The sequence below is a fragment of the Vanellus vanellus genome (assembly GCF_965231255.1).
Source record: "Vanellus vanellus genome assembly, chromosome: 5".
Lineage (NCBI taxonomy): Eukaryota > Metazoa > Chordata > Aves > Charadriiformes > Charadriidae > Vanellus > Vanellus vanellus.
Window position 1 is genome coordinate 1,972,298 of NC_138910.1, and position 18,257 is coordinate 1,990,554.

General features: G+C 50.3%; 1 protein-coding gene across 2 annotated transcripts in view; it reads right to left on the minus strand.

The window, feature by feature from the left end:
• Positions 1-18,257, minus strand: part of FMNL2 (formin like 2) — a gene marked incomplete at both ends in the record, with an annotated part of 157,673 nt that overhangs the window by 60,220 nt on the left and 79,196 nt on the right. For both annotated transcript variants that reach the window (XM_082483957.1, XM_082483956.1), the window contains 3 exons: positions 1,676-1,752; positions 5,243-5,323; positions 16,350-16,433. In XM_082483957.1, the coding sequence (XP_082340083.1) occupies positions 1,676-1,752; positions 5,243-5,323; positions 16,350-16,433 (242 nt within the window). The remainder of the gene's footprint in view (positions 1-1,675; positions 1,753-5,242; positions 5,324-16,349; positions 16,434-18,257) is intronic.

An 18,257-nucleotide genomic window follows, 5' to 3' on the forward strand; every position in this document is an offset into this window, starting at 1 on the left:
TGGGCTTTGCTCCAGAGCCGGGCACTTCTCCTCCCGCGCACCCGCCACCGCGCAACCCCCCGAGCAGCAGTTACAGCCGCCTTCTAGTGCGAGAGTCGCGGGGACACGGGTTATTTTTGTCCACATCCTGATCTCCAGCTGTATCTCAGAAGCATACGGACGGCACACCAGCAAAAGAGTAACAGCACCGAGGGTGAGATCTGACATCCCGGACATACACTGAACAGTAATTTGCCTTCTCTTTTTAAAAAGGTGAATTTTGGTTTCCTGAGAATTATGCAAAATAATCTTCAATTCCGAAAACCCTGTTATCTTCCAAAGCTTTCAAAAACTCACAAATGCCAAGTAAAACTCAAAAATCCATACACCTGGGGGCAAACCCAGGCGAACAAGGAGCCCCAGCACAGCCCCAGCTTGGCTTCCCTGCGAGCCCCAACCGGGGCAGCCGAAACCCCACCAGGAGCGGGCTGGGTGCCACTGGAAGGAGTGGGGAGCCAGGGCGGGAACCGGGACCCCGGGCTCGCTCTGCCTCCGAGGCACTGCAGCTATGCGTCCCCTGCTCTCGGCAGAGCGGGAATTCATTAGCGGTCTTTAGGCTTTAAATCTTTTGCTATTTACCTGCTAAAATAAACAACCTGGCATTTTGATAAAACATATTTTGAAACACATCACTCAGCCAGGTGAACAAAATAAATGAACACTGGCCTTGGCAGCCTCCTTTATTTATCTGCTGCACCATCACGATTCCTTCTACACACCCGTGAGCCGTCATAAATCTGCAGAGCCTCACGCTTGGGATGCCCCAAGTCTCCAGTAGGGAATCCTTTGCGTTGGAAAATGAGGGAAAACAAAGTGGGAGCTTTGTTTGGGCTGTGGGAGAAGTTTGTTGTAGATATTTGTGACGGCCCAGCTTGCAGGAGGGTTCCCCATCGCCGTGCACACCATCCATGAACACCGCACTGGGGAGCCCGACCCCCCAGAGGGAGAATGGCTATTCCTCCCCCTGTTTAAAACACCCTGCTTTCCTCAAAATAAGAGCAGTTTTGACGTAAGTGAGGTGGACATACAGTGTGGTCACGAAACAAAACACTGAAGAAACCTTCCTGGCTGACGTACCTGTGCTGAACTGGGTTCTGGTGCCCAGACCCAAAGCAGAGAGGTGAGACCAGTGGAAACGTGGAGAGGAACGGCACTTTCCATAAAAAAAATGAAGTCTCTGGTGATTCTTTTACTTTTGCTATTTGAGAGGAACTTTGTTTTGTACAAGTAAAATACTGGGAATATTAGTCACAGCCAGGCTTCATGATCTGCATCATGTTAGAGCTATAAAACAGCATGGGGTTTTTATATATATATATTTATAGCTGCAATACTATTACTATTCTAGACACAACCATGCTCACTCCTGCTCTGACTGACTCAGGGTGAGCAGAATTTGACTGCAATCTTTTCACAGCCTTCCCAGAGATGTGGATGAACCCTATCATGAAAGGATTAAAGCTGAATTATTCTCCTGAGGTGCCCAGCTATCGCTTAACTGAGCCCTTCAGGCTTTAACGATCAATCAAGTGGTATCACTGCTTGACATGCAAAGAGATATTTTCTCAAAGGCATCCATCAGTAGACGTTAAAAAAAAAAAAAAGTCTTAGACCAGAAGTCATCAAAAATTCTTACCCGATGTGATTTGTTCTTAAAGAAATTTCCAGTTCTCGGAGTACTTGAGTAGACTCTTGGACTCGTCTTCTGAATTTCTGTAATTGAGTGAGCAGGCAAAAATAACAATTAAGACCCATGTGATGCTATTAAAAATATCAACATCTCGCGCAGTGCAGAATGAATAAATAAAACATTAAGGTAAACTGAGAACCCCTCTAAATCCTGAGGAATGCAATAACAATAGTTCGGCAGTCAACAAAAACAAACTCAGAAAAATAACTTCTGTTCCCATGCACATTTTTGAGTTTCCAGGATTAAGAAAATTAAAAGCCTGTGGATAAATAAACATTTCTTTACAATACAAGCTTTGTTTTACTATCAAACTCTCCATTGAGAGCTACAGCGTTCGGGCTCCATTCTCAGCCTGGTGCTTTCATCTCGCTTTTGCGACTTTACACCCACACCAAAAAACCTGCCATGATTTCTATATAATTACCAAATCTGCGTGCGCGAGCCAATAATGAAATACACATGTGCTGCCATCTGCGCGCTTTAGCAATTTGTGCACGCTAAATTCTATCTGCAAAAGTAGATGCTGGGAAAAGGCCATAAAGCATCAGAAGTAAAACCCTGGGCTGCAACACAGCAGAAGGGAGATGAGGTTTCGGGTCACCTCCGTATGGGAGGAGAAAGGGTGACCTGGCAAAACCTCACTGGGAGGCAGCGGGAGCCCCACTTCACAGCTCAAAGGCACCGGTCACGGCAGACGACCTCTAAGTGCACCCCCACTCCTCTCGAGCCGAGCCAAGCAGCTCCTCTCCATCCTCTGCAGAACCAGGCTGCGGCAGGGCGGCCTTCGGTGCGCCGACGGAGCGAGCCAGCGATGCCTCCTCCTCTCCCAGCTGGAGAAAGACTCTCGTCTTCTCCCCTGCCTGGGGCTCCCTGCCCATGGGAATGCCCTAAAACAGCTGGATGAATTATTCTGGAGCAGCTGTTTTGGTAAATTCTCGTTCGTGAAGAAGGTAAATGAGAGCAGAAGTGGGTGGACGATGATAACCATCTTGGAATTGCAGTACTTCACCACCACCTTGGTCATCAGTTATCGCACACACACACACACCGACCTGAGGTGTTTGGAAAGGGCTTATAAACGTTTAGGATGCAAGCGATGCTGCTGCAAGTAGGACTAAACTATGAATACTGGGGAACAAAAAGGTTTGCTCTCAGAGCACCACAATAAACCCACAATAAAACGAGGGGACTACTTGGCAGTTAATAATTCTCAGGAGTTCATTTATTGAGCTGAAGATGATGAAAGGACAGGATTTGCCTTGCCTTGCTGACCTACGTGAAAATTATCAGCCACCTTTTTCGCCGGGGTTTTATCACACGCCAGTTAGCACCACTGGCTTACTTGAGGTAAGATGAAATCCCGGCCCAGAAAGCCACTGGCAGACCGAAATAGATGTCTCCCCATAAAGTCCTAGTAGACACAAGGCACTATTAATTTTTACTATTAAAATAGCTAGTTGAGATCAGACATACAGTTTCTCTGGACCTCGGTTAATTAGCTCAGAGTACAGAAACACAGTGTTTTCTCTCCCAAGAGACTTTACACAATGTAACGGCAAGCAGTATAAGAGCTTACCCCTCTCTAGAAAGAAAGGTAAAATATCGATGCAGCGAGAGGCGGCCCGGAGAGAGGGGTGGGAGGGCACGGCAGAAATAGGCAGCCCCTTCCCAGGAGGGACCGTTATCCCGTGGCGAGGCCAGGCTGCTCCCTGCAGCCCCAGCAGAGAGCAGGGAACCCGCTCTGGGCTTTACTGGGCTCCCGGAGCCACCAAGCTGCAATTGCTTTAAAAAAACCCATGTAATTTCAACGCTTTCATTTTCCTGTTTCATAGTTCAGCTTGGACAAAAAGCAGTTGTTTTCCTGGGAAGAGCCACTATGACCCCAATTCCAAGCTGATACACACATTTTGCAGCACCTTCTCCCGGCCGCGCTGGGGATGGTCAGCAGAAGCGCTGCCACCACCTCGGTGACAGCCATCAGCCTGGTTACACCAGCTCTCCCCACCATCTCGCGCGCCCGTCCCGAAGCCCGTGGGTAAATCTTTCCGCCGCGCAACCCAGGCTGAGGAAAGGCTGCTGGCGACACGGAATAACGCAACAAAAGAGAGGAACTCAATGGGAGTTATTTTTAGGCTCCTTCGGTTTTGTCATTTGTCACGGGACTCTTACAGCGGTATTAGGATAAGAAAGGCTTCAATGTACGCCCACGGAATAACCACAGAGCAAAGCCAAACACTAAATGAATTTCAAAAACCCTTCAGGAGAAAAACACAAAGACCCTCGTTCACCACTTTTTTTTTTAAAATCACTATAATCGGCTACAGGCAAACTTAAAGGTTTCCGTCTAAATGGTTTCCTACTCCTTGTCAGAGCCTCCAACAAGAGCAGCGCTGTCAGAGACATTCCGGCAGCCCTGCAGACCGGAGCTCGCGCGGGGCGCTGGAAGCAGAGGGCACCCAGCGCTCGTCCCTGGAAGGGACACGGAGCTGCACCTCCGTCACGGCTGCAGCCACCGGTGTCAGGATACGGATTCTTCCGCAGGACACCGACCTCAGCTCATTGTACGGCAACACAAAGCTGCGACTGTTGAGGACAAGGCAGAGCCAGTCGACGGCAGGATCTGCAACCCTCTCGCTGCCTCTTCTTGTTTGGTTTTTGCTTTTTTTTTTTTTTAAAGGCTATTATAACTGTCAACACAGGATACGAGCTGATATCCACAGTGGTTAAATGCCAAAGGTTCAGCGATGGTCCTCCAAATGGGATGTAGGTTTACTGGTACTCTAAAGCCCTGGAGGTTATTACTAAGCCCATGAAACCAGTTCAGAAACATCAGAACCAGCCACGAACACATCCCCGGTACAGAAGGCACGTTCAGGGATGCACGACATTCACCTGAAGGGCCAAGTGAAGTGCCTCAGTCTTTCAGGAGTGATTAACAAACTATTTGGGGCAAAATAATACATAGAACACTTTCATTTTGATGAGGCTCTGCCATGTAAACACACCCCAGCTTACGTCTTTTCTTCACAACCCTGAAACCCCGGATGAGACGATGAGCGAGAGGGGACTGTGCCAGCCGGACTGAACTCCTGGGTGTCACACAAACGCCAGAGAAAAGGACTCAAAATTTCAACACCCCCTCCACACGGGTGAGAAAAGCACCATCCAATAGAGGTTTTATTCACCGCCAGCACTGCCCACATGGAAAGTCAGACCTAGAGTACAGCCCAGCGATAATTTGTCAGACTACTTATTGAAGCTGAAGTTATTAAAACAATGTTTCATGTGTCAGATGGTTCTTTTCTTTGCAACATCTGTTCTCCTTTCCGAGCTGCGAAAGCCACAGCGTCTTTCCAATTTCCCTTTGCTTCTCTTTGCAGTTTGTTCCATCACCGAGACTCTTCTCGGAGACTTTTACGGGGCCTTTTACACAAAGGCAGGAAGGAACCCGGACCCGGGACCATCCTCACAGAGGACCGAGGGACAGGCGAGAGGAAACAGGACGCTCCTCACCTTCCTGGTTACAGCCGGGTCCAGATAGCCCTTCAACTTCTGGATGTACGTATGGGGAGGATTCTTCACTTGGAATCTTTCCTGCAAAGGACACGAGAACAAACATCAGCCATTTCATAACACCTTCTATGTTTACTTACTATATATATAAAATGCATGTGCACGCATATATATTTAAACAGTATATATTTATAATATAGTTTCATATGTACATACTTTATATTCATAAATATATAATCTATGCATATACAATCTGCATGCAAATAAAATACATTTACATGTATCTTGATATTCTGAAATTTGATATTTAGATGGGACGCATAAAAATATACCTTACATATTCAATGACAATTTTGAATTTTAGTCACACACAGAAACACACACATCTGAAATAACAGAGTTTCTGCTAGCTGGGAGTGCTGAGTGGAAAGAGAAGCATTAGAAGAGCAGATGCATGTCCATGTTTGACCGAAAGCCATCACCACAAAAGGTGAGACACCCTTTTCATCATTTGGAACAAGCCTAAAAACACTCTGCACGGTCTATTCATGGGAGAAATCTCATCATTTCATTGTTCAGATTACAGAAAAAAGAATGCAAGAGTAGTACGTTAGCAATGAACAAGTAGTATTTTAGTCCATGGTATCAAATTGGATTGTCTCCGTGGGTGGCCCACTAGCTTCCAGCCCAACCCTTCCTGCAGGTTCCCATTTATGGGGGGGCACCAGATGGTGAGGCAGGAGCACCACATGGGCACTGGCAAAGCCTCCCCTGGCATGGGCACGAGGTGGTCACGCAGTGTTCGGGCCATGGTGAGTTCAGCTCATCCTGGTGGACCTCCACCGGCGAACAATGACCAGCAATCAGTCTTTACTTCCATTACAAAGCATGCACGAGGCTGACCAGCTCTCCCAGCAGGAACCACGCAGACTTCGTTACCAGCCCTACCCAGGCACTGCACAGGAGGGCTTGTTTATTCTCCATAGATACACCCAATCACAGCACCGTCCTGCTTCCTACATCAACACAACGCTTGAGCACCAACGCGTTCATCATGCCTTGGGGACAGTTCCCCACGCCATTTCTGCCGGCACTGCTTGCATGGGGATGAGAAGCTCAACACGAGCCAGCAATGCGCGATCACAGCCGAGAAAGCCCCCGGCATTGCGGGCTGCATCCCCCGCAGCGTGGCCAGCAGGGCGGGGGGGGGATTGTGCCCCTCTGCTCCGCTCTGCTCTGGGGAGACCCCCCCGCAGTGCTGCCTCCAGCTCGGGGGGTCCCCACAGCAGAAGGCCACGGAGCTGTTGGAGCGGGGCCAGAGGAGGCCCCGGAGATGCTGGGAGGGCTGGAGCCCCTCTGCTGGGAGGACAGGCTGGGAGAGGTGGGGGGGTCAGCCTGGAGAAGAGAAGGCTGCGGGGAGACCTCAGAGCCCCTTCCAGTGCCTAAAGGGGCTCCAGGAGAGCTGGGGAGGGACTCTGGATCAGGGAGGGGAGCCATGGGGTGAGGAGGAACAGTTTTACCCTGAAAGAGGGGAGATTTAGATGAGCTATTGCGAAGAAATTCTTGGCTGTGTGGGCAGTGAGCCCCTGGCGCAGGGTGCCCCGAGAAGCTGTGGCTGCCCCATCCCTGGAGGTGTTCAAGGCCGGGTTGGACGGGACTGGGAGCAACCTGGGCTGGTGGGGGGTGTCCCTGCCCAGGGCAGGGGGGTTGGAACCAGATGATCTTCAAGGTCTCTTCCAACCCAAACCATTCCATGATTGTATGATTGGTGGTTGAGCTCGTCATGGCTCCCAGCAATTCAAGGGTTTCCTTCAGCTCTGGTGCAACGTGAGAGCCAGCAGAGCTGAGGGATCTCCAGTGTGGTGGGAAGTGAGGTGGCAAACACTACTGAGGCCACTGTTCCACTCACCAGGGAACTTACCGCTCACCACAGAAGAAGCCAGGCAGGTACCCACAGTTGTGGGCTTCACCCACATGTAAAACCTCTCCTTACCCACATCTGCTTTCCTGCCCTCTGCCGCACGCCGGCAGCGCGCCTGATTTCCCTTCTCCACCTCACTCGCCTGCGGCCAGTCCAGTGCCAAGAAATTCCCACCTGCCTTCGAGACTCGTTTCTACCTGAAGGTTTCCCGACACCTAACCTTACAGGGGCCGCTTGCTCTGCAATCCAGCATCAGCCACATTCAGAACTGAATTAAAGATTTTAACAACATATATACGGTCTGTAACGTTTGTATTCTGAGAGCTGCTTGATTTTTTCTTGCTTTTTTACCCAGTTGCACAGCCAGCTTGAAATTTATCCTACAAAGCTGCTGCAAAACATGAGTTGTTCTGCAAAGAGAATGCTATGTCCAAACCTGTTAAGAGCATTACCAAAAGTTCTGATACTATTTGTATCTTGGAAGAATTTTAAACTGTTCTGCCCCTTCCCTTGAGGAAAGATCTCATAACAATTTCCTCCTGAAATTTCACATTTTATAACTTGATATTTGAAACCTCCCTTCACTAGGTCAGGATGCAATTTTGACTACATTATCTGAAAGTTATTTCAGAATGAATAGGACACTGCTGCCCAGTTACCAGAACGTACTGTCTGAACACCAAAAAGTTGTTCCTGTTATTATCTTGCTGCTTCCTGTAAAAAAAGTAATTCATCATGGTCAGAAGGAAAAAATGAACCAAAAGTTCTGCTCTGTGGTGCACCAGCCCCAGGAAAGTGCTCGGTAAGACAGACAGCAGACATTTCTTTCCTCTTTTACAACTGGATTTTTTTTCCATGCGCCTTCACATGTATGGGCCAAACACAGTCCTGGAATTTGGCATTTCCTATTTATCTTAAAAACAGTTCAGGGAATACAAAGTTCTTCATTGTCAGCTCCTCTCTGGCCAACGTGACACCAAGGGTGCCTGTCCTGCTCCATCCCACCCAGCACCATGCCCACCACCATGGCTTCTTCTTGGCTCTACAGACACGGGCGTTGGAGCCAGCCTCATCTCAGCATCGCGGGCATCGCAGGCAGACAGTCCCTTTCACACCCTGGTAGTTAAATTTGCTGCTAGCAGTGCGTTGGGAAAGACAGACTCACAAGACGGACGCACGGAGTTACAGACAGGTTTGGAAATGGCTCCACCACTCAGCTCCACCGGCTCAAGCAGAAATCTGCCACATCCCGAGAGGAGCGCTATGGCCAGCCCTAGCGTGCAACTCTCCGGAAAATGGGAGCAGGAACACCCATGCATGTTGACAGCGACTTTAAAGGAAATAAAGAAATAAAATAAAAAAAAAAAACAACCAAGCAGATAAAATAAACCAGTTAAAAGAATAAGATGTCGATATTCAAAGTATCGTACCTGCTAGCTTCATTTTTGCACTCTACAGTCCACCGTTCGGCCAGTTTCTCAGCCAGCCTTACGGCCCCCTCAGGACACTGTGGACTGTGGCTTTACAGCGGGCATAACTGTAAGTTATTTAGAAGCAAGTTCCATCCATTAACCCATTTTAATACTTCTTCACACTGGCAGACAGACAAAAAAAGCACTTTGCTGTAAATGAGAATCTGGCCCATTGTAGACTAGTAAAGAGTTATAGAGGTATGTGGACCTCAGAGACCACTACCGCTTCCCATCTTCCCCCTCAACACTTTTATATCAGCTCCAGAGACATTACAGCATTTGAACACCCATGTCCTCTACAAAAAACCACAAAGGTAGAAGTGTTTTCACTGTGCCGCTTGATAACTGTGTCCAAGTATTACTCTTTGCATCTGCAAATGATGGAGGGAAGTGGTGGAGCACCAAGTTGAAGGTCCATTCTTAAAGAGTGGTGGGCAAGGTGGGAGCACCCGCCAGCAGCAGGCATGGTAGAGTCCCAACAAGGCTCCCCGTTAGTTCTTGTATTTATTCCTCCCCTTTTTGGGGGTTCTCTCATGCTGATGTAGCTCTGCTGTGTTTAGTCTAATCCTCCAGAGAAGCTATTTTACTCTCATGGATTTATTTCTTTTACTAACTAATCAGCCATCATCTGCTAAAGTGACAGGAGCTTTTCCTAACTGCCAGTTTTAATATCTGCAGTCTTCAAAATGAAATGCTTAACGAGACTCAACGAACACATTTAGTAGTCCGTGATGCAGATACTATATGTTTTTGTTTGTTTTCTTAAAACCTAGCTGTAATTATGTATTTATGTAATAATCTCTACAGCGACTTCATTAAAAAGATCCTGCTCGTTACTGTACAGTGCAATTATTTGGGTTGAAGGATTTTAAAGACATTATCCATGAACAGCAGACACCAGCGATGCTCTTCTGTAACCAGTGACCAAGAACCACTTGTGGTAAACATCTACCAGTCCTGGAAACATTTTTATAGCCCCTTAAAGTGTTTCTTCTGCTTTGGAAAGCCATGAGGGATTAGCCTTTAAAATTGCCCTTTCCTGGCTATGATTACCATCTCGCTTCATCCAGCTTTGAGTGTTTTCTATTAGAGGCTGGTATGTCACAAGCTGCGAGAACCAGGGCTCGGTGCTGCGTGCCGATGGCAGCCCGGGGCTCCCCAACGCTCCCGGGACACCCCAAACGTCTGCTCTCAGCCATCATCCTCCCAAAACCTGATGCACTGCCAGAGCTCACACCGGGTAAGAAGGCACAGGGCTCGGCAGACCAGCGCGATTGCAGTCTGGTGTTTCCCTTGCCACCAATGCTGGAAGTGACCGTGCAGGTTGGCCACCCCGGGGTCCTCCCAAGCTCCTCTGGTCCTTCTCGAGAGCATTCACTTCCCCGGCGAGACAAACACGCTTCCCAGCCAACATCAAGGCACTGCTGTTCACACATAACCCACTTGCCCTGGATACCATATATAATGAGTTAAAAATCATTGCTTTTTCCCGTCTGCTCCTCCTCTCCACTTCTGGCAATTCGCAATCGCTCGCGGGCCAAATCTGCTTTCAAAATAAGAATTTATACGGCAAAGGGTTTAACCCTTTGAACGAGGAGGTCAGGGATTTTTACCACACACATATAAAGTTTAAAATCTGTATTTGAGTCTCTGAACTTTGCTGAGCAAAAAGCGTAAGCCAGTGGGTGACATCACGCCTGGGAGAGGGTGCCTTCCCCTCCCGCTCGCCCCCGTACCGGGCTGTTCAGACACAACAAAGTTAATAAATCCCCATGAAACCTATTTTATCTCCACTACGTGACTCACACAAGCACCAACGCTATCACAAGCCCTGAAAGGAGAAAGGCACAGACCGGCAATAATTCGACCCTGCCTTTGTCAGCCACCTAGAAAGCAAACTAACTTAATTTCCCAAGGATAAAAGACCCTTTCTTACGTGAAAAATTGCTCAGGCTATGAGCCAGAAGGACAGACAAGCGCAGAGAAGCACATGCAAGGAGGCAGCGGCACTGGACCAGAGAGCAGTGAGACATCCCGGTCCCCAGCAGCACCCTTTAGGGTAATAAATGATGAGGAATCAGGGGAAAAGCCCGAATGGAGGAGCACAACACTGCTCCTGTGTTTCTGTGACCAGCAATTTCCAGAATCAGAACTTGCTTTTCCTGATGGATACCAAAAAAATGGGGCTGGTGGGACTGTACTTCAGCAGCAAAGAGGAACTGCTGGATTTCTGCATTTCCTCTTCCACGTGACCCTACAAAGAACTCAACACATCTCTTGTTCACCCAAATCTGGAAAACGTATTTATTCCATAACCAGGAAATTGTGGCTTTTCCAGAGATCTTTTGCTTCCAAAAACATTCAGAACATTTTCTGCATTAGTGACATATGTTATTATTATTATTATTATTACCCTCACTAGCTTGTTTCATTCCAAGGATTCATATACATTAGGTAACCACACAGAGCATCCGAGCCGGTACTCCGGCAGGCAGCCCGTAACTGCCAGGAGGCCACGGAGCACGCGGGTGGTGAACGCTGGTGAAGGGAGGTGGACAAGCAGGGCTGGAGATCAGTGCCTTCTCACTCCCGGGGAACGAACATGTCGTAAACGTGGTGCACATTTCCACCTCCTGTCCCCCATCCCCCACGGACCTGGAGGGTGGCTCAGCCCTGGCACCAGGAACCCAGCCAGCCCGCCAGCGGGGCTGTACGTTGCTCTGTATGTCTTCCTGTGGAGTCACAGAATGGTTTGGGTTGGAAGGGACCTTAAAGATCATCCAGTCCAACCCCCTGCCCTGGGCAGGGACACCTCCCACCAGCCCAGGTTTTTCCAAGCCCCGTCCAACCTGGCCTTGGATGAAACAACAGCACCATTCCTCTCTGCACTAATTAGCGGGCAGAGGGATCCGTTACCACCACTATTAATTTTCTGCACGGGGACCCAGGCAAAGCGGCACGAGAGCCGCAGAGGCTCCCTCCGAGGCCAGAGATGCTGACCCCCGCCTGGCCCCACACCACTGAGTCTTGGACCCCTCGTGCTCTATGCCTCCATCCCTCACCGTCGGACCTTCAGTGGCCACCTCCCTCAGGGCCAGCCAGGCGGGTAAATGAAGTCATGAGTGTCTCTACCATCCAAATACTCTTGAGTTCAATAAAACGCTGTATTTTATAGCCTGTATTTTACCCACAAATGGAAAGATCCACTGGTATACAAAACGCATTTTTTTTTATGCAAAAGCTCTCAAAAGAGAGCTGTGAATGGCTACTGCAGCATGTGCAAAGACACTGGTTGGTTGTTGGAAAAAAAATCCGTATCTCTGCTGCAAAAGGGTCAACGGCACCATATGGTAACACACACCATGAGGTGCCGCTTTTCAATCACCGTCGCTCCATCACATTTCTGAGGAGAGGATCGGGGCTCAGCGGAGATGTTTGTGTCAAACGACAAACAGCCCCAGCATCCCCGTGAAACCCTGATCCTCACTCAGTCCCATCCAGCGCTCACCACCCGTCCCCTTCTTCACCAGCCACCCACCAAGAGCAGGGGCAGCCCGTGGGGGCTGCCTGCACCCCTGCCTTTAAAGGAACCCCTAGCCCAACTCCAAAGGACACACAGGTATTTGTCGGCACTCCCCAGCCCTCTGGATTTGAATCATAGAATCAAAGAATCGTCTAGGTTGGAAGGGACCTTGAAGACCATCGAGTCCGACCATCAACCCAACACTGCCAAACCCACCACTAAACCACATCCCTCAGCACCATCTACACATCTTTTAAATCCCTCCAGGGATGGTGATTCCACCCCTTCCCTGGGCAGCCTGTTCCAATGCTTGATAACCCTTTCAGTGAAGAATTTTTTCCTAATATCCATCCTAAACCTCCCCTGGTGCAACTTGAGGCCGTTCCCTCTTGTCCTATCGCCTGTTCCTTGGGAGCAGAGACCAACCCCCCCCTCGCTACCCCCTCCTTTCAGGGAGCTGTCGAGAGCGAGAAGGTCTCCCCTCAGCCTCCTCTTCTCCAGGCTGAACACCCCCAGGGCCCTCAGCTGCTCCTCACAGGACCTCCAGACCCCCCACCAGCTCTGTTGTCCTTCTCTGGACACGCTCCAGCACCTCAATATCTTTCTTATTGTGAGGGGCCCAAAACTGAACGGCAGGCGTGGACCACCACAGCCCTGTACGGTTACAGTCTCAACCAATCCGCAGTGCATAATCTCACAAAAAAAAAAAAAAAAAAGAAAATCAAGAACCCGCCTCCCCCCACAGCTGGTCTGTGGAGGGGAAGGCTGGGCAGGCTGCAGGCCATCTTCCCTTTGCAGAGCTCGATGAACAGTGGCAGAGGAGGAAGGGGTGCAGAAGCAAACCGGGCCTAAAGGGTGTGCGCCACACGCTAGTGGGCACCAACCTCTTTTACAATATAAGAGAGAGCTAAGTGATTAGCATTTTTGCCTCACCTAGAGGATTTAATCACTACAGCCAATGCTTGCTGAACCTAAGGGTAAATGAACACAAGTCCAAGGGTCCCTCCATGATTTCAGATGTTCTACTTCTCCAGGCTATCTCAAATGCTGTCTGGTTTTGACAGCCTGACCTCACCACCCCATATGTCTGTGCTTAGGTTCCCCCTCCACCATGGTGCTCCGTCAGGCAGAGAGCCCAGGTCACCCTCTCCTCCCAGGGGAAGGCCACCCTGGTCTCTGGGTTTCACCCAGAGAGCTGGAGGACTCGGGGACTGGGGCAGCACCACCTTCTCACCTGGGGCCATGCTTCCAACATGGCCCGTACCTGCCCTCTTCTCAGTCACAAATAAAAGCTGAAGTGGAACATGGCACCCCATCAACGCACCACACTTGGCCTTGGTTTAGGCATGATCGCGCCCAACACAGGCACAGAGGGGCCCAAGCACTCCAGAACCAAAGCTGAGGGGTGGCATGGGACCCCCAGCCAGGAGGCTGCTGGAGAAACCCGCCACCATCCTGGCGAGCTCCACGCTGGCCACCAGCCTCCAAAACAGCCAGCACCTGCCTTCGTTCGAGTTTGATTAGGAAAGGGAGAGAGTTCTACAGAAACCTCAGCGTGGATATTTTGGATGTAAATCGCATGACTTTCATTTTAGGTATCCTAATTCGTTATTCCACACACACACCTCCAGTGTCTCCAAAGGTGAGGACACGGTGATGCCCCTGCCACAATTTGCCATTAGAGGGCAATGAAGAACTTTGTAAGATGTCCCCAACCTCTTCCCTCAACATCTGTGCCCCCTCCTCAAGGCCTCACAGCAGATGGCTGGATGAAGAGGCCTAGAGTACGCCAACAGGGTGGCTCGCCATGCCTGGACATGGTATCCTCTGCCCTGCCTGGGTCCTTCCCAACGCTCCTCCCCAGATGACCACCGCTCAGCCCTCTCCAGGATGGGCAACAGGTTTACTGGCTTTGCTGCTTTCCTCCTCCTTGTACACTAAGGCAGAGAGGTAGGGGGCAAGGCTTCAGGACACCAGCAGCGATGCTTAGATGACTTGCAAGGTTTATAGACAAAGGACCAGAAAATACCACACGGGATGAGTCCCTCACAACCAGCCCAGCAACCCTTACAGCGATTCACTGCAACGTGTACAATCCTACTCACAGCAGATTATTATTATTGTTGTTGTTGCTATTATTATCATCATCCTCATGAGACTGGTTTCTCCCCACTTTTGTTAATCTCACTTGTAAAAAAGCGAGAGTTCCCTGTTGGGACCTGAATTGTCTCCCCCAATGGCCAGGGTCTGCTTTACAGACTATTTAGTAGATCTCATTTAAGAACAACCTCTGGACCCTTTTGCCTTTCAGAGGAAAGTTGAAATACAGCACAGGAGGGTAAGAGTTTATTTCCTCAAGCTGTTGCATTAATTTATATCCTCAATCTTTCACTAAGCAAAAACAGGCAAAAAAATGGTGTAACAAGTGACACCAATAGAAAACAGCAGTAAAAATTTGCATCCACACAAAAAACATCCATTCTGTACAAAATCTATTCCTGGAAGTGCTTTTAGCCACGTGCCATAATTATGTGGACAGCTATAAATATTTCACACCCCATATGCTGTATTATGGTGCTTTTAGAGACACCTGCTTCACGCTGCTCTAATTCAAGCACACGCCAGCGCAGCCGGGGAGCTGCAACAGATCCCCAATTCGCAGCCCCTTCTTGCCCAAGCAGGTCCCCTCGGATGGCCGGACCCTGGCAGGGTGGCACACCGTCACCTCCCGTCCCTCGGGGATCCTTGCAGTGTTGGGCGCCGCAGCGCCGGTTGCAACAGCCCCGCACTGCCTCTCTCCAAGCGATGGGAAGCAGACTCATCCCAACGCGGGGGTGGACTCAGCGTTGTGCAAGGAGCTATTAAGATACGCGATTACTGCAGATTGCAAATTTCCTTCGCTGCGTTTCCATCTGCTCATCCCTCCGATCTGGCTGTGGAGTTCGGGAGTGAATCAGCAGCAGCTGCACGTTGCCAAGGGTGGATCCGCTCCGAGGTGGGAGTTCGTGCACCGGGGCTCTGGTCGAACTGCTTCTGCCCACCCCGCTGCTAAGGCGGCGTGAACAGAGTGCACAGACTCCAGCATGAAGCCCACCCTTCCACGGGCATGCCCTGAGTGGGCACGCTCTGAGCAAACATCCATGAAACAAATCACTTACAGCTCATTAAGCAATTTGTTCTGTGTTTCACTAAACTGACACTTTAAATAGCTCAACGCTTTACGTTTTCTGCACAGAAAACTCATGGAAATGAGTAATCCTTCATTCAGCTTTACTATAAGGTAGTTGGATTTTATCAGAGGCTCCACCACGGCCATAGCTAAATAGGAGATGTCTCGCAAATCTATTTATTAAAATGTTCCTGACCTCACAGCATGACTGTACCTTTTGCCAAACTCCCATCCTGGTACCACTGTGTTTACATTTCAAGGAAACATCCTACTTTCTCAGTCCTGGATCAATTATTTTCATTAGTGATTACTTTTGAAGTTTATGGCAGAACCTGATTTTGCTGTTGGCTCACAAATGCACATCCTACCTCTTGGATGCTTCACTTTCTCTAAATAATGCAGTTTCTGTTCATTTGTCACAGCAGAGACAACCTGTTAATTGTTCTATATTGCTGCCAAGTCCGCACGCCACAGCAGAGCTCGTACACAAAGATGCCTCAGCATATGGGCTGCTTAATCCGAGGTTGTTGTTCAGCCTCTGGAGGCGAAGAGGAGTTCAGGCTGCGTCACCATTCGCCTCTCCCCGAAAAGGACAGCTACCGCCAACTGCGACAAGGGCTCGTGATGTGCCAAGCCAAATACTCACTGGATGGAGACCACTCATTCCTATTGCACAGGTCAAGACAGCCCAAACCCAAAGCACTCCCCGAGAAGAGACTGAAGGTCAGTCTCCTCGAGTCCGTGGCATGCAAAATCAGCAGCAGTTACCGCCCAGCGGAAACAGGCACAGGGGTGATGGTAACATCAGAGAGGAAAGTAATACTGCTCTGTGGCAAAAAAGGGAATTATTGTTACAAGGCTTCTGTGAGCTGTTAGCAATCATGGAGTATCAGGTCAAAGAAGTGAGTTTTTGAATCTGTTCAAGTACGAGTCCTCTGCAAGGTGCCTGGGGACACTGCTGCTGAAACCCAGGTCGGGTTCTCCACGAGACGGCTGCCAAAAGCCCTGCCGGCCGCCCTTACCTGGTCACAGATGAGCTCCCACTTCTTCTCGTTGTCATACTGCCGCAGTAGCCGGGCTTTGTCCGGTGGCAAGTTCATCGCATTCTGCAGAGAAAGAGAAAGCAAACGTGAGGGACCACAGAGGGCTCAGGCTCCAGCGGCGTCAGACATGAGCAAACCAAGGCAACGTGGCTGTGGCTGCTTTAATTGTTTTATGCGAATTCCCGTTGACAGGGTTATTCAGAAACATTCCCTCCAAATGTCATCTTTAGCCCCAAAAGTGCCAGTGAATCACAAGGCACTGAAGGGCAGGGCTAAGCTGGGACGCAGGAGAAGGTGAGTGACAGGAGCTCAGGACAAACCACCTCCATCCGGAGGAGAAGACAAGGCTCCTCCGTGCTGCCACAGCACGACAGCCACCGTCCACCCCAGACAGGTCCCCGTGGAGCAGCACATCCCCCCCTTTCCCTTCACTTGCCCCGGCCCGAGTACAACCATATGGGAAACACACACTCCAGCTGTGGGCTGGGGACGGCAGAGCACCACTTCTCTCCAAAGGTCTTTAAATGCCATTTTGTTTTATTTCAATGGTGGGACACCATTCAGGTTTTTAAATGTCACCATGTGCATCCTTATCTGGATAACACAGATCCCAGAGGTAGGATCGCTGCTGCCCACCGTGACGCTGTGCTACTCGCACACACAACGATAACGATCCCAAGACTGCGAATGACGATCTGCAGCAGCAGTCAGGAGGCAGGGGAGAGGCAGCAATTAGACGATGCCTATCGTTTGCTGGCTCCTTTGCCGTCAGCTGAGATCCCTTCCCACGGGCCATTCTCCGGGGCAGGGCGGCACAGGCTGGCTACTCACTCCCAAGGCAGTTCTCCTAAGAGCCATGTCTCAAAACCCACAGCATAACTGTCGTGCCTACACTCCCGGAGAAGCCGGGAACGCCTCGAGAGCTTCGTGAACACCAAGTCTGGAGAGCCTCCCTATCAGCCCAGCAGTGTGCAGCAAGGTGAAGTGGCTGAATAAAATCCCGCTGAGCACCTCTTGGTCTCCAGCTCGCATTCCCAAACCAGCCGAGTTATCCCCAATTAACCCTTCGGGACCACAAACCTCTGGTCCATCCTGGAATGCTGCCAGGATGGGAGGGAAGCACCAGCACTGCGCACCGCAGGCAGGTCAGTCGGTGCTGCGCGCACCCCCAGCGCCGGCAGGCACTACCCTTCCACCTCCCATTTTAAAGAGGCTGTGGGAGGCACAAAAAGAGGCCAGAACCAAAGGCTGTTAAATAATCCCACAGCAAAGCAGTCATCGATGAACCGGTGTTTACGTACCAAAACGCTCTCCTCTAGAAGTGCCCATCTCCACGCCCCGCGCAATGGGCAGCTTTACAGGTTTATTGAAAGCAGGCTGTCCTGGGGATCCTCAGGAACGCTCCCAGCGCAGTTCCCTGCACAGCCAGGGGCCCAGACCTCCAGTTCCTCGCAGAAACTCTGTCCCAGGTAACAGAAGAGGAGGGATGCGGGCAGCCGAAGCTGCCACAAACACCAGCAAGAGCATGTGTTGCGACCAGCCCAGCCTGCTGGCACCCCGGCCTGCTCACCCCAAATGGCACACTATAGAATCAAAATTTAAGTAAGTCCCCGGATGGGGACTGTGGGCGCCAGGGGCGATCCCTGTGCCACTGGGACGGTGGGTATAGCGCTGCCGGCACCGACGAGCACCACAACAGCCGGGCGAGCTTTGGAGGATGAGGGGCCGGGCAGGAGAGCCGAGAGGTTAAGTGGCAGCAGCTGGGGATCCCCAGCAAAGCTTTCCAGCGCTGTTTCTGGGTGGCTGAGCAGCACACCCCGGCACAAAGACAAGGCTTTCCCTGCTTATATTCCAGCGCCTGGGGAGGATGCAGGACTGCCTTCCCCT